The 22,117-nt window shown below is 43.8% G+C and overlaps 1 protein-coding gene across 3 annotated transcripts in view; it reads right to left on the bottom strand.

Annotated features, from left to right (window-relative positions):
- LOC141063204 (EF-hand calcium-binding domain-containing protein 4B-like) overlaps positions 1 to 22,117 on the bottom strand; it is a 151,193-nt gene that overhangs the window by 117,032 nt on the left and 12,044 nt on the right. For all 3 annotated transcript variants that reach the window (XR_012224840.1, XR_012224841.1, XM_073557266.1), the window contains exon 2: positions 10,747 to 10,974. Coding sequence is in view for 1 of the 3 variants with exons in the window: in XM_073557266.1 (XP_073413367.1) it covers positions 10,747 to 10,953 (207 nt within the window). In the remaining 2 variants the exon portion in view is untranslated. The remainder of the gene's footprint in view (positions 1 to 10,746; positions 10,975 to 22,117) is intronic.

Here is a 22,117-nt window from a genome sequence, read left to right as displayed (position 1 = left end):
ACTAAAAGATCATGTTTGTGGAAAAAATACGAATTTTTTATTTTCACGCCCGGGCGTTATAAACTTCTGTGAAGCACTGGGGGGTTCAAAGTGCTCACCACACATCTAGATAAGTTCCTTGGGGGGTCTAGTTTCCAAAATGGTGTCATTTGTGGGGGGTTTCCACTGTTTTGGTACATCAGGGGTTTTCCAAACGCGACATGGTGTCCGATCTCAATTCCAGCCAAAAACGTCAAATGGCGCTGCTTCCCTTCCGAGCTCTGCCATGCGCCCAAATAGTGGTTTACCCCCACATGTGGGGTATCAGCATACTCAGGACAAATTGCACAATAACTTTTAGGGTCCTGTTACCCTTGAAAAAATAAGAATTGAGGGTGAAAAGATCATTTTTGTGGAAAAAATATGATTTTTTAATTGTATGGCTTAATGTTATAAACTTCTGTGAAGCCCATGGGGGTTCAAAGTTCTCACCACACATCTAGATAAGTTCCTTAGGGGGTCTAGTTTCCAAAATGGTGTCATTTGTGGGGGGTTTTCACTGTTTTGGTACATCAGGGGTTTTCCAAACGCGACATGGTGTCCGATCTCAATTCCAGCCCAAAACGTCAAATGGCGCTGCTTCCCTTCCGAGCTCTGCCATGCGCCCAAATAGTGGTTTACCCCCACATGTGGGGTATCAGCGTACTCAGGACAAATTGCACAATAACTTTTAGGGTCCTGTTACCCTTGGAAAAATAAGAATTGAGGGTGAAAAGATCATTTTTGTGGAAAAAATATGATTTTTTAATTGTACCGCTGTACGTTATAAACTTTTGTAAAGCCCTTGTGGGTTCAAAGTTCTCACCACATATCTAGATAAGTTCCTTGGGGGGTCTAGTTTCCAAAATGGGGTCACTTGTAGGGGGTTTCCACTGTTTAGGTACATCAGGGACTCTCCAAACGTGACATGGCGTCCAATCTGAATTCCAGCCAATTTTGCATTGAAAAAGTCAAACGGTGCTCCTTCCATTCTGAGCTCTGCCATGCGCCGAAACAGTCGTTCCCCCCCACATATCAGGTATCTGCGTACTCAGGACAAATTGCACAATAACTTTTGCAGTCCAATTTCTCCTGTTACCCTTGGTAAAATAAAAAAAATTGAACCTGAATTATTTTTTTTATGAAAAAAAGTTAGATGTTCATTTTTTTTTAAATATTCAAAAAAATTCCTGTGACGCACCTAAAGGGTTAATAAACTTCTTGAATGTGGTTTTGAGCACCTTAAGGGGTGCAGTTTTTAGAATGGTGTCACTTTTGGGTATTTTCTATCATATAGACCCCTCAAAGTGGCTTCAAATGTGATGTGGTCCTAAAAATAAAATGGTGTTGTAAAAATGAGAAATCGCTGGTCAACTTTTAACCCTTATAACTTCCTAACAAAAAAAATTTTGGTTCCAAAATTGTGCTGATGTAAAGTAAACATGTGGGAAATGTTACTTATCAAGTTTTTTGTGTGCTGTATCTCTGTGATTTAAGGGCATAAAAATTCAAAGTTGGAAAATTGCGAAATTTTCAAAATTTTTGCCAAATTTCCATTTTTTTCACAAATAAACGCAAGTTATTTGAATGAAATTTTACCACTATCATGAAGTACAATATGTCACGAGAAAACAATGTCAGAATCACCGGGATCCATGGAAGCGTTCCAGAGTTATGACCTCATAAAGGTACAGTGGTCAGAATTGTAAAAATTGGCCCGGTCATGAACGTGCAAACCACCCTTGGGGGTGAAGGGGTTAATGATCAGTATTGTAGTGTTTGGTCACTATGTGGTGGCAATATGTGGTTTGGTCATGGTGTGGTAGTATTTGCTTCTTGCATATGGTATTATTCGGTCACTATTTGGTGGTATTATGAGGTCTGGTCATACTGTGGCAGTATTTCTCCCTTGTATGTGGTATTATTCAGTTACTATGTGGTGGTAATAAGTGGTCTGGTCAGAGTGTGGTGGTATTTCTCTTTTGTATGTGATATTTATCGGTCACTATGTGGCAGTAATATGTGGTCTGGTCATGGTTTGATGATATTTCTCTCTTATATGTGGTATTATTCGGTTTCTATGTGGGGCAATATCTGGTCTGGACATGGTGTGATGGTGTTTGATGCATTTTTGGCCTGTGCTTGCTGAGGCCAAAGGTTAGCTGCAGCAGACAGTTGAGGTGACAGATGAACAGGAGGTCATCTTTTCCAATTTGAGCAGGTTTCTTTACTATTTTCAAAATTTGTAGAAAACACATGTAATAGTATGCACCATACTAAGAAGTGATTGACAGTGACTGGAACAATGTGTGCTGGACAAGAGACAATGAGACGATAAATGAAGGTACAAGTGGGGTAAGAAGGGTAAAGCGACATACTTTTAGTTATTGTTACTTGTATTTTGTGTTTGAGGAAAATGTGCATGAAAATGGGTGTGGCTAGAAAAATAAGTGTGGCATTTAAATAGGCATAATTATTTAAATGGGCGTGGTTTCCAAACAACATGTTTTCTTTGTTTACATATATGTTTCGTATTTGATATGTCTTTCCACATAGTTGACTAGCATAATCATTTGTGATATACTGTAGTTCTATGTACTAGAAGCGAGGTCAGTTTTTTACTTGTCATATGGGTTCCTGACCACATGACCAACCAGTTACCATGACATTGGGTACTAAAAAGATAGAAACCACAAAATGGTGGTGCCAGAGATAACTGGAAGCCACAATCTGACACAATAACCCCATGTGGCACCAGTGCCACAATGTTAGGCGTCTGGGTTCTGCGTCTGCTCTGCAGGAATCCAGAGCCTCACATTCTGCGGTCTCCTGCTGTCTATCTACTGCAAAGAAGATTACTTTGCAGCAGACCGCTCCAGAGACTAAGTTCCTCTGTACTCCTACTAGGCATGCTCACGAGGCGATCTCCCATTGGAGATCGGGAGTCATGTGCCCAGGTCCTGCTCCAGATCTCATTGGTCCATCTCAGAGATCTGGAAGGTCCCGCACGGCTATAAAAAGCACGCATGACCGTTCGGCCATGCGCTTGTATAGACTTTTCAAGCTAATGTGTGAATGGTGACGGATGTATGACTCTGGTGACTGACTCATTTGAAACCCCTTCCCTCTGATATTACGCATGTGGATAGGGAATTAGTGCAGCAGTCAGCGTTCTGCCATTTCTAACATTATACTAGCGCCAGGGTCTGGCTAGTAATGGCAGATCAGCAGCAACTCCTTCAGTGCAGTCGCCAGCTAGAGGGCCAGTTGGCTACTCTTGAGAGTGTTATCTCAGCGGTGAAGTCTTCGGAGGCTGCTGTACAGGGGATTGCAGAGGCGGTTTCACGTATGTCCATGTCCTCCCCTGCGCCGACAGTTTCCCGCCTCCCGTTGCCCGATAAATTTTCTGGCGATTGCGCCTCCTGTATGGGTTTCGTGAGCCAGTGCTCAATCCAGCTGGAGTTACTGGCTGCGCGATTCCCTACGGAACGGGCTAAGGTGGGGTTTATTATTTCCCTTCTGTCGGGCAGGGCGTTGGAGTGGGCCACGCCACTTTGGGAACGTGGTGACCCTGAGGTTTGGACCGCTGCTCAGTTCTTAACATCTATCAAGCAGGTTTTCCTGGGACCACGGGTCACGCACAATACCTCTCTTCAGCTCCTTGCATTAACTTAGGGATCCCTCTCGGTCAGCCAGTATGCCGTTTGTTTTCGGACACTGGCTTCCGAGCTGGAGTGGTCTGATAGAGCCCTCATCCCTGTGTTTTGGAGAGGTTTAGCTGAGCATGTTAAGGATGCTCTATCTACCAGAGAGGTTCCTGCAAGTCTGGAGGAGCTGATTGCTATTGCCACCCGTATTGATCTCCGTTTCTCGGAGCGCGGGCTGGAGCGTGCTCAATCGAGATGGAGGGTTACTCCGGCTCCCAACCTATTTGACCCTCTGGAATCACCCGAGCCAGAGTGTTCACTCCCAGAGCCCATGGAGGTGTCTCGCGCCAGTCTCGAGACGCATCCGGCACTAAGCTCCACTTGCGGCTGCCACTGTCAGCACTCTGTTCCCCAGGATAACGGGGCCCCGCAATGGCCAAACTCTGCCGCCGGGCAAGACCTTTGTCCCCCCTCACCTTCGGCCGAAGGTTCTCGCATGGGCACACGCGTCCTGGGCGGGTGGTCACTGTGGCTACATGCAGACCACAAACTCCTGGCAGGGTCGTATTGGTGGCCGCACAGGGCTTGGGACATTAAAAAATATATTCGGGCATGCGCCTCATGTGCTCGGGATAACCTCCTTAAACAGAGAGTGGAAACGTCCGCTGACACACCGCAGCGTTCCACTTCAACCTATGCTCCGGGCAGTTTTGCCGCTCCCATTGTCTCCCACGTGTCCCTTCTTAAACCTGGCGATCTTGCCGCCTCTGATACCTTCCACGTATCCCGGATTTCCGTGTCATCTACCGGGACGAGTCTGAGACCTATGCCTCTGATGGGCACAAGGTGGTGGATTGGAAGGCTCAGAGGGGAGGGGGCCCTAGGAGGGGGGGTAATGTTAGGCGTCTGGGTTCTGCGTCTGCTCTGCAGGAATCCAGAGCCTCACATTCTGCGGTCTCCTGCTGTCTATCTGCTGCAGAGAAGATTACTTTGCAGCAGACCGCTCCAGAGACTAAGTTCCTCTGTGCTCCTACTGGGCATGCTCACGAGGCGATCTCCCATTGGAGATCGGGAGTCATGTGCCCAGGTCCTGTTCCAGATCTCATTGGTCCATCTCGGAGATCTGGAAGGTCCCGCACGGCTATAAAAAGTGTGCATGACGTTTGGCCATGCGCTAGTATAGACTTTAAAAGCTAATGTGTGAATGGTGACGGATGTATGACTCTGGTGACTGACTCATTTGAAACCCCTTCCCTCTGATATTACGCATGTGGATAGGGAATTAGTGCAGCAGTCAGCGCCAGTCAGTGGCAAGCCTTAGGCCACTGTGCACACCTCACCTCTACTCTAGCGTCTGACATTGCGCCTGCTTCCTAGACATTGCGCCGTGCTGCAGTTGCAGCCCTCCTTGGCGTCCGCAGTAGCGACGCTGCACACACGGTAGGTCTAGACGAACGCAGCTCCTCTGCCTTGGGTCCTGCTCCTGTGACCAGATACCGTGTATGCATTTTCCTGTGGTCTGTGACACTAATAGGCTCAGCGTTTTCGTATGTTTATGTTGCGGCGCCTCTGTGTGTGAACAGAGCCCGCTTTGCGCACTTCAGGTGATTTCTAACCTGTGCGCATTATACCGCCATATTGCTCGTCTGTCATTACCTAACAGCGGAGTAACATCTACTGCACGGTGGACCCTGAGAGGCGAACACACTTTATTATTTATTTTTAATTAGTGCATTCCGCCGTTCCTAACACAGAGGTTGTGCAACCCCTGGTCTAGTTAATGCCCTATATATATTAGGCCCCAGAATTTGTAGCTGCTAGACAACTGTATTATGCTGGATTATTAGACTTATTTGAGTATCATATGTCAGATTGAAGGGATACTAGTGGTAAATATGATACTTTCAGTGTATTAGCATTTTCATGGGCAGTGTTTTATCATACCATGTCTTGAAAAAGTGTTCATACCATGTAATCTTTTCAATATTTTTTCACATTATACCCACAAATTTAAATGCATTTTATTGGTATTTTATGTGATATACCAACAAAAAAATAACAAGTACAGTATTTGTGAATTGTAAAGGAAATCATACATGGCAAAAAAGCTATATAGGAGACACAGCTAGCATATGATAGAAGTTGCTCTGGTTAGATGAGACAAAAGTAGAACTTTTTGGGCTAAATGCAAAGGGTTATACATGGGGCGGAAAACTAACACTGCACATTTCCCTGAAAAGACCATTCCCACCACCAAATATGGTGGTGGCAACATCATGCTATGGGGATGCTTTTCTTCTGCAGGTACAGGGATGCTGGTCATGGAAAGAGGGATAGAGCTATATACAGGGAAGCACTGAAGGACAACATGTTGGTCTTTAAACTGGAAAATAGGTTCACCCTAAACATACTACCATAGCCACAATGGAATGGTTTAGATCAAAAACATATTCATGTGTTTGAATGGCATAATCAAAGTCTAGACGATAATCCCTTTGAGAATCCGTGGAAATACTTGAAAATTGCCCTTCACAAACACTCAAAGTGAGCTAGTGTTACAACTATAGCCCTAGCTCACCCTGTTTCCCGGATTTCTTCTGATAGCAAAGTTGCTGGGGCGACATATAGTACCTTGCCTTAGCTCCTTAATCTCCCATCTGTCTGTCTGTACCCTTCCCGCACCCATGGAAGAGGGGAGTAGTAGTGTACCACAAATACACCAACCAGACTAACATGAACAATGTAATATGAACAGGGATAATGAAAAATACGGGGCATAAAAATATACTCACACCAACAACAAAGGAATGCAGCGGGGATTGGAGGATGGGGTTAAACCAAAATAGGAGAAGAAAAGGAATTACCACACACTCAAAACCTAGCAACAGTCACAGATAAATTCACCAAACACCTTCTCCAATAGCAACCACCAACAACCTCAAGCCATGCAGCAAAATCTACTCTGACAATGAGTGCTAACCAGAACCTAGTTTACAGTATATAAGATATAGGAGTGGCTCTCAACTGAGCAAATTAAGTCCTGCACTGAGAAAAGAAACTTACACCATTTAATATGAAGGGGAAGTGCTTCTAAACAGTGCAGGAGTAGGAGAAATCAGAAGCTGTGGTCTTCTGGTTCCTTTCTCTCACGCTAAACCCATGACAGTACCCCTTCCCTTCTACAAGGGACCTTGGGAACCTCAGAACCGGGTTTATTGTGAAAAGACCCGATCAGCCTGGCCACATGGACATCAGATGCTGGTACTCACATCCTGTCTTTAGTACCGCATCTTTTCCAGTGTACCAAATACTGAAGCAACCGACAACCTAACAGAGAATCAACTATCTTAGCTATCTGAAATTCCAAATTTCCATTTACAATGACTGGAGATGGTGGTAGCGGTGATGGTACAGAGGACGCAACACATTTTTTGAGCAGAGATCGATGAAAAACATTATGGATTCTAAAAGTGTGCAGCCAAGCCATTCTACAGGATTGATGACCGTCACAATCTTACTGGCGACAGAGAGGAGCCAGAAGACCACAGCGTCTGATTTCTCCTACTCTTGCACTGTTTAGAAGCACTTCACCTTCATATTAACTGGTGTAAGTTTCTTTAAGCAGTGCAGGAGTTAATCTGCTCAGTTGAGAACTCCTGGAATCTTTCCTAGTTAAGGTTCTCAGTTGTTCACTGTAAGGCTGGTTTCACATTTGCGTTTTTTAGCGCTGGAAAAAAACGCATACCTGCGCATGCGTTTTTCCCCCTATATTTAACATGGGTGCGCATACCTGCGCGCTGGTAAGCGCATGTATGCGATTTTCATGCGCTGCGTTTTTTTGGGGTGTGCGTTGGTATTTTCCAGACGCAGCATGTTGCATTTTTTGGCCCTGCAAAAAAGCGCATGCGCACATATGCGCACGTTTTGCGCTAAAAATGGCCATTATAGCCTATGGATGCGCATATGTGCGCACTGGCATGCTCATGTATGCGTTTTTTTGCATATGCGTTTTTTTTTTTTAACCATGGAATTTAGGGGTTTGGGTTAGAGTTAGGGTTAGTTAAGGGGGTTTAGGGTTAGGGTCAGGGTCAGGGTTAGGGTTGGGGTTTGGGTCAGGGTTAGGGTTAAGTATGGTTTGGTTAAGGGTTAGGGTCAGGGTTAGGGTCAGGATTAGGGTTAAGTATGGTTTTGTTAAGGGTTAGGGTTAGGGTTAGGGTTAGGGTCAGGGTTAGGGTTAGGGTTGGGGTCAGGGTTAGGGTTAGGGTTAGGGTTAAGTATGGTTTTGTTAAGCGTTAGGGTCAGGGTTAGGGTCAGGATTAGGGTTAAGTATGGTTTTGTTAAGGGTTAGGGTCAGGGTTAGGGTTAGGGTTAGGGTCAGGGTTAGGGTTAGGGTTAGGGTCAGGGTTAGGGTTAGGGTCAGGGTTAGGGTTAAGTATGGTTTTGTTAAGGATTAGGGTCAGGGTTAGGGTCAGGATTAGGGTTAAGTATGGTTTTGTTAAGGGTTAGGGTCAGGGTTAGGGTTAGGGTTAGGGTCAGGGTTAGGGTTAGGGTTAGGGTTAGGGTCAGGGTTAGGGTTAGGGTTAGGGTTAGGGTCAGGGTTAGGGTTAAGTATGGTTTTGTTAAGGGTTAGGGTCAGGGTTAGGGTTAGGGTTAGGGTCAGGGTTAGGGTCAGGGTTAGGGTTAGGGTTAGGGTTAGTTAGGGTTTAGGGTTTGGGTTAGGGTTAAGTATGATTTGGTTAAGGGTTAGGGTCAGGGTTAGGGTTAGGGTTAGGGTCAGGGTTAGGGTTAGGGTTAGGGTCAGGGTTAGGGTTAGTAAAGTCATGGTTTGGGTAGTGTGAGGGGCCACCTAAAAATGTTGGAAAAAAACGCAAACGCGGTAAAAACGCACTAAAAATGCATACAAACGCATAAAAACGCTGCGTTTTTTTCATGCATGCTCATAAAAATGCTTGAAAAAAAACGCAGCAGTTGTATGCTTATGTATGCGTTTTTTCAATGCGTTTTTTTGCGGGAAAAACGCGCTGCAAAAAAAAGCAAGTGTGAAACTAGCCTTAGCCACTCCCATCTCTTATATAAACTGGGTCCTGGCTAGCACTCATCGTCAGAGCTAATGTTACAACTCTGTTGTCGGGTGTCCTGGGAACAGGGGTTCCTTCCCTGTCCCTAACGCTAAGGCTATGTGCACACGTGCGGAATTGCCGCGGAAATTTCCACGGCAATTCCGCAACTCCCTGCCGTGGGAAATTTGCAGGAAATCCACATGCGTAATTAGCTTGCAGAATGCTAGCACTTTCCAAGCAATCTATAGCATCGCTTGGAAAACTGATTGACAGGTTGGTCACACTCATCAAACATAGTGTTTGACAAGTGTGACCAACTTTTTACTATTGAGGTTGCCTATGCAGCATCAGTAGTAAAAAGATATAATGTTAAAAATAATAATAAAAAAAATCGTGTTATTCTCACCTTCCGGCGTCCCCGGCAGCTTTCCCAGGCCTCAGCGATGATCCCGGCAAGTCCCATTCACAGCGATGCTTTGCGACAATGACTCCAGATGACATAGCATCTCGCGAGACCGCTTTGTCATGACAGGTCATTGCGCAAGGCATCGCTGGGAACGGGAGTTGGCGGCAGCATCACTGAGGCCTGGGAACGCTGCGGGGTACGCCAGATGGTGAGAATATCACAATTTTTTATTTTATTTATTTTTTTAACAGGGATATGGTACCCAGGACCAGGAGGAGAGTCTCCTCTCCTCCAGACCGTGGGTACCATCCGCACATTTTCCGCTTACTTTGCGCATGGTGGGCATAGCCACATACAGAAAGTAAGTGGAACAAATCATTCCTATGTGTGCAGAATCCCCATGATTCCGCACAAAGAATGAGCATGCTGCGTATTTTTCTGTGATGCAATTCTGCCATGGAAAAATACGCAGCATTGGCACAGCATGAGCGGAATGCCATTGAATACAATGAGTTGCTAATTGTATGCGTTCTCACAGCATTTTCGCCATATTTTGGAGGCGAAAAAACGCAGCAAAAATGCATAAAATCCGCAACGTGTGCACATAGCCTAAGGGAGCCCTAGCTCGCCCTGTTACCACGATTACTTCTGATGGTGAAGACGCTGGGGCCATGTACCTTGCCTTAGCTCCTGAATCCGCCCTCAGTTTGTAACCTTCCCCCACCCAAGGAAGAGGGGAGTAGTAGTGTACCTTAATACACCAACCGGACTAACAAGGTAATACCAACAGGGATAAAGAAAAAAACAAAACATACAAATATACTCACACAGACAACAAAGGAATGCTCTGGGGAGCGGAGGATAGGGTTAAATCAAAGTAGAAGAAAGGGAATTATCACACACTCAATATCTAGCAACTGTCACAGATAAATCCAGCAAATGCCTTCTTCAATAACAATCACCAACAACCTCCTGTCATGCAGCATAAGCTAACTCTAATAATGAGTGCTTGCCAGGGCCCAGATTATATAGGAAATGAGAGTGGCTAACAGTGCACAGCTGAGAGCCTTAACACAGGAAAGCTTCCAGGAGCTCTCAGCTGAGCAGATTAACCCCTGCACTGCTAAAAGTAACTTGCATAATTTAATAAGAAGCGCTTCTAAACAGTGCAAGGGTAGGAGAAATCAGATGCTGCTGTCTTCTGGCTCCTCTCTGTCACGGTAAACCCGTGACAGCTACAGCTAGTTTGTTAAAAAGAAGGGGCAAAAATTTGAGCCTCTAGACGTACAAAGCTGGTAGAGACATATCCTCAAAAGGACTTGGAACAGCAATTGCAGAGAAAGGTGGTCCTACAAAGTATTGTCTTAGGGACTAAATACAAATGCACATCACAATTATCAGATTTAATATTTTTTTAAATAATTAGAAAATCATGTATCATTTCTTTTACACTTCACAGATACTTGCCACTTTGTGTTGGTATAATCACATAAAATCACAATAAAATACATTTAAGTTTGTCGATGTAATGGGAAAAAATGTGGAAAAATTCACAGGGCATAAATACTTTTTCAAGGCACTGTATAGTCACAGATGTAAAATATTACTTAGTTACCTCCATGTCCTCTCTTGTGATAAATAAATTGGTATTCGTGCCATCATTTGACAAAAGTTGCTGAATTTTTTCAGCTATTTCATTAAAAATAGAATCATCTTCAGTTTTTGGACTGGCCCCAGCCTCTAATTCAGCTTCATCCTCTTGTTTCATCATGAGCTTTCTTGATGAACCCAACTTTCTTCCCTTCTGCCTTTTTCGATCCATGATTTAATGATGTTTATTCACCTATTTGTAAGAGAAAATAAAAGGGTTGTAATTACAGATTATTGCTGCCTATCGTGGTCAGTCTGAAAATCTGAATTCTTCGATATAAGAATATGGATGTTGCAGGTCACAGAAAACATTCAAAATATTAAAAAATTGAGAAGGCCTTTAATATCTGCTCAATGAGGTTCTAACTGAAGGCATCCTCCTCAGCCATTGGCAAAATGAAGCGTACTTGGCCCCTTCATCTTATTTGTATTTAGGGTTGAACTTACATTAATGTTGAGAATTCAGTTATTCTATTCCGTAATAGGAACAGAAAAGTGATAATTCATACCAGTGATCAAATCCATCACATGAATTACCCCATCAATCCCAGATAGACGCCGTTGACTTATATAATATAATAATGGGGTCTATCAGGTTTCCATCATTTTATCAAAACAAAGCGATGAACACATGAACCTAAACTACAGCTTACAGCTATTGCTTAAAATTAGTCAGTATTACCTAGGAAATATTTATCTTTACTTAATTTATCCCATTACTATACTAGACCCCTGCTGGTACTACCAATAACCAGTTCACTGTCCTAAATCACCAAGCATGTTATGGCCGCCATACACAACCTAACTATCAGTAGATACCCTGCTGTAAGTAAATATAGAAATAGAAATGGTACATGTAAGTAATATTGGGTACTTAGTTTACACTACTTTAATCAAAAGAGCATAAAAGCCATCCTACCATGACATTGTGTAATCAATCAGGATGGTCCCAAACTGTAGTATCTCACCTCTCTATGTGTCATCAGGTTTCAGAATAGACAGAGGCAGAGCAGGACCCAGACCTGGCTGTATTACACCTGCCCATAGAAAGTTATGTAGACAAATTAAACAGCCCAAAAGAAGGGGTCCCTCCCTCAATTGTACCAAGTACAAGTACGTAAAGCAGAACAAAAGACAAAATCCAGCACACCTGTTAGTATAAGTGTAATGTGTAGGTGCGCATTCACACTGTAGGCATTAACAGACAAAACCTAGAATAAAAACAATGAGTAAAAACACTACAATACGTAAGTAAACAAATAGTAAAGGTAGATGAAAATAACACAAATCAAAAGAGCATGAAGCCATCCCATCAGCGAGGTCCAGATCCTCCTCTGCCCCTGTCTATTTTGAAGCCTGCTGGCACATAGCGAGGTGAGATCTAGAGTTAAGGACCATCCCAATTGGGTACACCTTGTCACGGTAGGATGACTTTTACACCTTTTTGATCAAAATATTGTCAATTAAGTACCCTATTTTACATACATGTACTGCTACTATTTATTTACCTACTGCAGGGTATTTTTCTTATTGTTTGTAGTCCAGGTTTTGTCTGTTAATGGCCTCAGTGTGAATGTGCACCTAAACAGTGCAATTATACTAACAAGTATGATGACCCCTGTAATGTATAATAATTAGATCTGTCTCTTTAAGCAAGCCAGACTTATGGGACTTGGGGGGTGGAGACAAGAGGGATGAGAAGGGGAGTTTCAGTTTCACTTCTGTGTAGCATGGGAATGCAACTGTTATGCTGTGTGCTGGAGGACGAAGAATAAAACATATCTAAAGTTTAATACCTTGAATTCTTCATAACGTGTGGATATTACAACTGGCGACGAGGATGGGATACAATCACCTACTGCTGTGAGTACGGACTATATTTTACCGCTTCACACGCCAGCACCACTGAGAGACTCTATCATGGCTGACTACTTGCACACATTCCCACAATTTGATATGACTGATGTCATTAATCTCTCCCATAACTGGAGAAAATGGCTAAACAGATTTGAGAATTTCCTAGAAGCCATGGACATAAAGGAGGAGAAAAGAAAGAGAGCTTTGCTCCTGCATTGTGCAGGCACAGGAGTCTATGACATATACAGTACGTTACCTGCAGCAGAAACAGACACATACAGCAACTGCACTAAAGCTCTCACTGGCTACTTCAACCCCAAACAGAATATCAGATATGAAAGATATAAATTCAGGATTGCCAAGCAGCTTCCAGAAGAGTCCATAGACACTTATGTCACACGGCTGAAAGAGTTAGCACATGGATGTGCCTTTACAGATGCAGATGATGAAATCCTAACTCAAATAATTGTCACCTGCTCGTCTAATAGCCTAAGGCGTAAGGCTCTGCAGCAGGATATCTCTCTACATGATTTGCTCAAAATGGCCCGTGCTATAGAAATAGCAGATCATCAGGCTACCGTAATGGAGAATGGGGATAAATTACATGTGCATAATCTCAAACAGAAAAATTTACCAGACAAACAAGCCCAGAAACAGAAGAAATGTTATAGATGTGGACAGGATTTCCCTCACCACCAGAACAAGTGTCCAGCTATGGGACAAACCTGCAGTAAATGTGGAAAAGGGAATCATTTTGCAGCTGTTTGCAAATCAGCGCACTACAAGCCTCCGCTGCCTATGACAAAATATGCAGATGTAAAAGTGATAAATCAGGACACAGAAGAAATGTCTGCGACTGAGAACTATGTGTTCACTACCTCTGTCACTGGTTCAGTACAGTCTCCCTGTGTTACACTCTCAATCTGCAACACTGACATTACCTTTACAATAGATACAGGAGCTTCAGTGGATATCATAGATGGCACTACATATGAACAATTGAAAACAAGGCCAGTCTTACAACAAGTGCAGACTAAAATCTTTCCTTATGAATCTAAAACACCTCTAGCTATAATGGGACAATTTGATGCTGAAATTAGATATAAAGAAAACAGGCAGAAAACCACTTTCCACACATTACAAGGATCGGGAGGCTGTCTTCTCAGCTATCACACTGCCTTGGAGCTAGGGCTCATCCAGATTATTCATACCATAACTGACCCTGCGGATATGGATGTACAAACTATGGTGAACAGCTTTCCCTCCCTATTTAGTGGTTTGGGAAAACTAAAGGACTCTCAAGTACACCTTCATGTGGATGACAATGTTCGTCCAGTAGCCCAGCCTCACAGGCGTATTCCATTTCACCTGAGACAGAAGGTAGAAAAAGAACTCCAATTGCCCATGGATGAGGACGTTATTGAAACTGTTACTGGTCCCACTCCGTGGGTCTCTCCACTTGTGGTAGTTCCAAAACCAAAGACTCCTGATCAAGTGAGACTGTGTGTTGACATGCGCCTGCCCAACACCGCTATACAGAGGGAAAGACATATCTCACCTACGATTGATGACATTATTCATTTATTAAATGGAGCCACCGTCTTCTCAAAGCTCGACCTCAATAAGGGATATCATCAATTAGAACTGAGTCCAGAGTCCCGATACTTGACCACATTTTCCACCCATGTGGGCCTCAGAAGATACAAAAGATTGACTTTTGGAGTCTGCTCAGCAGCAGAAATTTTACAGGATGCAATAAGGAGTGTCATTCAACACATCCCAAATGCCTTTAATTACAGTGATGACATATTGGTTTTTGGTAAATCTCAAGCTGAGCATAATCGTGCTCTATATGCTATCTTCGAATGTCTGCTTTCTGCTGGACTCACTTTAAACAAAGAGAAGTGCGAGTTTGACAAGGGTTCATTAGAATTCTATGGTCACATCTTCTCGGCAAAAGGAGTACAACCAGACCCCAAGAAAGTGGAAGCTATCAGAACAGCCTCAATTCCACAGGATGCCAGTGAAGTGCGTTCTTTCCTCGGAATGGCAAGTTACTGTGCTAGATATATTCCGAATTTTTCAACAATCAGCAATCCACTACGGGAACTTACAAAACAAAGTTGTATTTTTCAATGGTCTCAAGACTGTCAGGCCTCTTTTGAAACAATTAAAAATGAACTCTGCTCGACAACCACTATGGCTTATTTTGATCCAGCTCTTCGAACTGAACTGATTGTGGACGCCAGTCCCGTGGGACTGGGTGCTATTCTAGCGCAGTACAAGGATAACAATCAAAATCTTCACATCATTTCTTATGCAAGTAAGAGCCTAACAAACACTGAAAGAAAATATTCTCAACCTGAAAAAGAAAGCTTGGCAGTTGTCTGGGGATGTGAACACTTTCACTTATTTCTCTATGGAGCTCCCTTCACCATTGTCACAGATCATCAAGCACTTCTTACAATTTTTGGAAATCCCAGAGCTAAAATGCCTGCACGAATTGAACGATGGGGCCTACGTCTACAATACTACAACTATAAAATTGTTCACAAACCTGGAAAATACAGCAATCCGGCTGATTATCTTTCAAGACATCCTACTAATGATGATATACATGTGCATTCCTCCATTGAAGAATACCTACGTTTTGGTACAGATCATGCCGTGCCAAAAGCACTTTCTCTTGATCAATTTATAAATGAAACAACAAAAGACAAGACACTCTGTGCCCTAATACAAATCATCCAAAATCGAAGGTGGCATGAAATTCAAAAGGAAAAATTTCCTGATTCTGAGATTGATCTGAAAGAGTTGAAACTATTCTCAAACGTACGTGAGGAATTATCAGTCACTGAAGAACACCTCATTCTTCGAGGTACCAAACTAGTTGTACCTAAGACTTTGCGTAACTTAGTCATACAGATAGCACATGAAGGTCATTTAGGAATTGTTGGCACAAAGAAGTTACTCAGAGAAAAAGTGTGGTTCCCAAATATGGATCACTTGGTGGAAGAAAAGATTAGACGCTGTTCTACTTGTCAATTAATCACTCTATCATCAAACTTAGAGCCATTACAAATGTCTCCGTTACCCACTGCTGTCTGGGAAGAAGTAGCAGTCGATATATATGGACCATTGCCAAATGGCCAATACATTCTCGTAACAATTGATGAATATTCTCGATACCCTGTCATTTCATTTATCTCTTCAACATCTGCTAATAATGTCATACCAGAGCTGGATGACATTTTCTCGGCATATGGTATTCCAAGAGTGGTCAAAACAGACAATGGACCTCCATTCAATGGACATGTGTTTACACAATTTTCTGAATACTTGGGATTCAATCACAGGAAAATCACACCTTGCTGGCCGCAAGCCAATGGAATTGTGGAACGTTTTATGTGCACTCTGGGGAAGCGTATCAAGGCAGCGAGTCTGGAGCACATCCCACTGAAACAGTCATTATACAAATTCATGCATAATTACCGCAATACGCCACACTCCACTACTAATGCTGCTCCAGCTCATTTAATGTTCAGCAGAACCCTGCGTATACGTCTCCCTGATGTGACCAGCCATCCCCGACCGAGTGACTCCTCAGTGAGATCCACAGATTTCTCCAACAAACAAGCCATGAAACGTTATGCAGGCAGAAGGCGAAGGACACAGTCAAGTGCCATCGAAAGAGGGGATGTCGTGGTGGTACGTCAAAGACCAACCAACAAGACCTCACCTGTATATGGTCCTGCAAAATATTATGTTACTAAAAGGAAAGGCAGCATGATCACAGCTGAACGAGATGGACACTCCATAACGCGAAATTCTTCATATTTTAAAGTCATACCGCAGAATGATGACAATGAACTCTCTTTGGTGGAAGATTTGGTATCCGATGGTGGAGAGGACCAACAAGAGGTAGCTGGTCCATCAATAATGAACCCTCTCAATGAGCCCAGACGTTATCCTACACGAGATAGAAGAGCTCCATCGAGGCTTATTGAAGAAGTGTAACTACAGTTTTATTTGTTTTTTTTGTTTGTTTCTCTGGTTTTGGAATTGAACAAATAAGACAAAACGGACATATGATTTCTTTGGACATTTTTCATGTTGTTGCATTTATCAGTAATATGGGTTATTTATAGTAAAAAAAAAAAAAAAAAAAAAAGGGGATGATGTAATGTATAATAATTAGATCTGTCTCTTTAAGCAAGCCAGACTTATGGGACTTGGGGGGTGGAGACAAGAGGGATGAGAAGGGGAGTTTCAGTTTCACTTCTGTGTAGCATGGGAATGCAACTGTTATGCTGTGTGCTGGAGGACGAAGAATAAAACATATCTAAAGTTTAATACCTTGAATTCTTCATAACGTGTGGATATTACAACCCCTGTCTTTGGTTCTAACCTGCTGATATTAGCTGAATCAGACAACCAACATTCTAATGTGTATGGGGGCCTCACAACACTCCCTTGAGGTCAAAAGACGAGAAGGATTCAGGCGTCGGAATTTGAATGGCCAGTGCTTTTGCTCTCTGGGAGATAAACCACTACCAGAGAAGTCTGTTGGTGACTCTATCAAAGAAAAAACACGTGTGCTAGGGTGAGCCTAGTGTTCCTGTATGTGGGTATGAAAGTGAAAATGTGTATCAAGGCCTTTAGGTGTATCTGAAATTCACAGTATTTCAGGTAGTAACTGAGAACCATCCAAGAGTACCATTACTTTTAAGCTTTTTATCAGCTAGGCCACTAGAGATTACCAGGAATACTGTCAATGACTCCAATGTTACCCAAAGTTAAAAAAAATTGATAATGCACATGAAAAAGTTGCTAAAGTTACTAAATAATGTAGGGTGGTATTTACCCACTTAAGAGCCATTTAGCATAGTCTTGACATTTTACAAAAGCTTTGGTTTTTAGACTTCAGATCACTAATGCAAAAGCAAATAAATATATATCAACCTATAATGAGATAAACCAGAACTTTTCTACAAAATGGGGGTCCACTGACTCCCATCCTGCTGGCCGCTACATCTAGGCAGAGAATGAATGGGCAATGTCCCCAAACAGCACAGTGAGTATCTGTAGTCCTCTATACAGGCCCACTCACTGATTCCAAGATTGTAGACACCTGTGATGCTAATTAGTGGACACACCGTGATTTAACATGTCCCTTTTGTCACATTATTTTCAGTGGTACCATCATTTCTGTCCAGGCTACGAGGATGGTGAGCGGACTGCAAAGTATGTTCTACGAGGAACGGTTAAAAGATCTGGGAATGTTTAGCTTGCAAAAAAGAAGGCTAAGAGGAGACATAGGGTATGTGCACACGTTGCAGATTAGCCTGCAGAATTTTCTGCATAGAATCCGCATCTCTTGGCAGAAAATGCAGGGAAAAATGCTTGCGGTTTTAATGCGGAATTGATATGGATTTCAATGCATTTTTGCTGTGCGGATTTGTTTGGTGTTACTGGGAATGGATTTGGGTGATCTTTCTCCTATGTGTTTCTGGAGAGGAGAGAGAGAGGCATGACACAGGCTGGCATGAGAGGTGCTACTTTAAGCGTAGACATATGGTACAAGGGGGTTTGGGGCTGTGCTTTAGTGAACAGAGAAGGCAAGTGCGACGAGCACACTGCATACCCAAAGACGCATATCTAGGACTTGTGGCCTAGCGGAAAATACTGGTGACCACCGCTTGGGCCAGTGTAACAATCAGAGGTGCTTGCACAGACTACGACAGCTCCATCAATGGAATAATAGTTGTGACCGAATATTGCACATCCGTCCCCCATTGATTCACATAGGCGGAAAATATACAGTACACAGCTGCGACCACAATACAGTTGACAGAGTTATTATTTGCAGCTCAACACCTGAGCAGTTAGGCCATCAATGTTAAGGAAAAGCCACCAATGTTAAAGTACTAGACCAGGGTTCCCCAACTCCAGTCCTCAAGGCCCACCAACAGATCATGTTTTCAGGATTTCCTTTTCTCAGGTGAAGCAATTATCACCTGAGCAATTCTAAGGAAATCCTGAAAACATGATCTGTTGGTGGGCCTTGAGGACTGGAATTGGGGAACCCTGAACTAGACAACCCCTTTTATACTCTTCTTGGCTTCATACTGTTATATATTCTGTCAAGTTATCACTCGTTCCTTTTTATTTAAATCTCAGATTAATAATAGTTTTCATGAAATTAATATCTTTGGCTCAGAGTTTCATAGTACAAACTAAAACATTGCAAGAAAATATTGTAAAATATGAAATGAAGCCAAAACATAGTATACAACACAAAAAGACTTGCCCAAGGTCTTAATTAAAATTTGGCTGCTCTGTAATAAAATAACATTCAGACAATGGTGCCATTTACAAGGCTTTTGGCAGAGAGATAATGAGAAATAAATGGAGCTGTAGTAAGTTGTGTTGTAATAGAGTGTAAACATATATTGCTGTGTCAGATGGTTTTAAAATTAGTCATTTTCTATTAAATGAATCCATCATCGTTACATAGAAATTTTATCATATTGTGTGACTTGGCAAAAGTGGATGAGAGTCTTACACATGGAGTTCTCCTTACTGTGATACGAACCCCCTTCAAGCAAGGCACTTTGGAAACATAATTAGCATTAAATGTACAACTTTGCACAGAATTTTGCTTATTAATTTGCTTTCTATGTACTATATAACTTTCTAAACAGTCTTCATTATTTTTTCACCATTTTGCTGCTACACAGTGTCCTTTATCTAGCTGAGTAACCTGCAGAAATATTACAAATACAATTACTTTTGATGACTTTCCGCCTTCTCTATCCTTTCCCACTCCCCTCAGATCTTCCTTTCTCACCCTCTTTCTTTTAGTTTTAGGGATATCAGGAGAGATAGGATGGTACACAGAATTTCAGTGTTTAGGGGAGATAGTATTTTGGACGGAATAGAAGAAAAAGAGATGAACAAGGAGGAAAGCACAAGAGAAAGTACAGTAATGGAGTTGTGCCGACACATGACAGAAGCACATTAGATACACATAGAGCTCACATACAGCCTGTATTACTGAGAGATAAGCTCCAACAAGAGAAAATTCTGAAACTATGATCAGACTGCTACTGGTCGAAAATGAATGAGGAATTAAGATTACAGGCTGCAATTTTAAATGCTAAAGATAACTACTAACATATGTAAATCAATATTTCTATGTTAATGATGTCCAAGGCAATATACATCTATGACAAGGTGAATAGTCTCAGGATACTGCTATACATCCACCACCACATGATTTTTTCACTCATCAGCAAGTGAGTACTCAGTTATATTATTTTTTCATTTCCCAGTATAGCGTGGTGTATTTCTTTTCTTATCAGCTTTATATCATTATCTACCCAGATGGAATCAGGACTGGTGACAAATTTACATAGAATTACAACTAAAATGTGAGTTCATGGTCAAATCATCATATCGCATGTTTTACTAGCTAAATCACTGGCAACATATAGCTGCAAACATCACAATAACAGTTGAATGTATTTTTTCTGCTTTCATGAAGCAGGTTTTTATGATATTTTGCAGTGATGTGTTATGATTAAGAAATCCTGAAATTTAGATACTTTACCTAACAGTGATATGTGAGTTTTGGTTGTCTGTGCCCTTAATCAAAAGTATTCACGAGGAGCTTTTCCCTGTATATACCATAGTGTTACTACAGGTGTGGTGATTGCAGGTACGCAGGATGCAGTGACCAGTCGCGAGACAGTTAGGTGCATTCTATATTAACGTTTATGAGACCAGAGGGAGCTTTCCTCAGTCCCGGCCTGATAACCAAAAGGGGTAACACGGGTTGCCCTCGCAGGGGGTTCTATACAAGCATACACAAACGGTCACTATAGGGCCGCGGTATGGCCGACTATGGGTCCTTAATTATAAAGTCAACTTACCTGTCCAGACGTCCCTCACCGTCTGGGTTGGTGGTCTTTAGGCGTAGTAGTTGCTGGGCCCGGTTGCTGAGGCGATGACGAAGACTTCGCGCACTCCGGCGCGCTGATGACACTGGAGCTCCACAGGCTCCGGCGTAGTCCTTGGATGGTTGGGCCGCAGCCCCTGGCCTGGGGCAAGCGGCAGCGATGTATGTGGCAAATGACAGGCCACCTGCGCAGCTAACGGCTGCGACGGGGAGTCCGCGGTCAGCAGAGGCCCGGCTCCTGCTGCGGACCGGAGCGGGACAGTGGCAGCCGCCGGTGGTACTGTACTTGCCGCGGCCACTGGTGAGAACAGGGCGGCTGCAGGTGGCGGGGAATAGGCCGCAGTCGCGAGCTGGAGCGAGACCGCAGCAGCCGCGGGTGACTGCGGGTAGGCCGCAGCCGCGGGCTGTGGGGAGGCGGCAGCGGGTTGAACTGAGGCCCCAGTGGCCGCGGGCTGGAGCAGGGCGGCAACGGCCGCGAAGGACCGCCGGCAGGCCGCAGCCACGGGCTGGAAGAAGGCAGCGGTGGCCGCTGGTCGACACGGGGCAGAGGTTCTCGGACGGTCGTCTCGGCACCGTCCCACTGATGTCCAGGGGAAGTATCCCTCCTGTCTCTGGCCTCCTTTCTGGCTCTGGTGAGTCGCTCTGGCTCTCAGTCACTCTCACGATCTCCTGCAACTTCTGTGTCGTTCTGCTGACTCATCGACCCGGGAATTCCCCTCATTTATACTGGTCCCTCCCCCAGCCCATCTGTCTGTCACAACGGTCCGTCCCCGAACTCTGTCCCCCGGAAACAGTTTCCCTCGGAACCCAGGTGACGGTCCCCTTGTTTGCGACCCGTACACTTGACAGGGACCCTCTCTCCCACACTCCCCCACCCTGTATGCTCGCCAGTCCTCGGGCAAGGGCTATAGTAGACTCGAGTTAGTCTTTGGAGACGACAGTTCTATTCACCATACGAACTGGTCCTTTTCGTAACGTTCATGGGGTTTGCCAGCTGTTGACCGCTCGGAGCGTCTAATTTCGACCGGGGTGGAGCTTTCTGGGGTGGTGGATGGTGGTGAGTTGGTTGATTCTGGCAGGCTAACTGGATCCGCTGCAATGTCATTACTTGGAGAGCCCGCGTATGTGGCTGGGAAGTCCTCTTCGTCATCCAGGTCCCAGACCGTTGACGGGGGTTGGGGACCTGAGTGATCGGCTCGGGTCGCATGGGATCAGTGGACGCACAGGGGTGCAACATATTTTGGTGCACAGTACGAGTGAGAGGTGCACCGTCTCTTTCCGACTGTATTTCATACACAGGCCCGTCAGGGCTTATCCGGCGCAACACTCGGTACGGGTTCTCCTCCCACCATGGTTCTAACTTGTTTTGGAGGCGTTGATCTAGTACGAGTACCCGATCCCCAGCTTGGAAGTCAATTGGTGGGGGCAGCGCTCCCCCCGGGTGTTCTAGATCCTGGAGCTTTGTATGGACGATTCGGTGGAGGGTCTGCAGCCGGTGCCGGTGGTTTCAGACCCACGA

Source organism: Dendrobates tinctorius, unplaced genomic scaffold (assembly GCF_039654945.1).
Source record: "Dendrobates tinctorius isolate UK_male_01 unplaced genomic scaffold, ASM3965494v1 ptg000246l, whole genome shotgun sequence".
NCBI lineage: Eukaryota > Metazoa > Chordata > Amphibia > Anura > Dendrobatidae > Dendrobates > Dendrobates tinctorius.
Note: the sequence above shows the minus strand (reverse complement) of the source record. Positions and strands in the feature narration are given on the sequence as shown.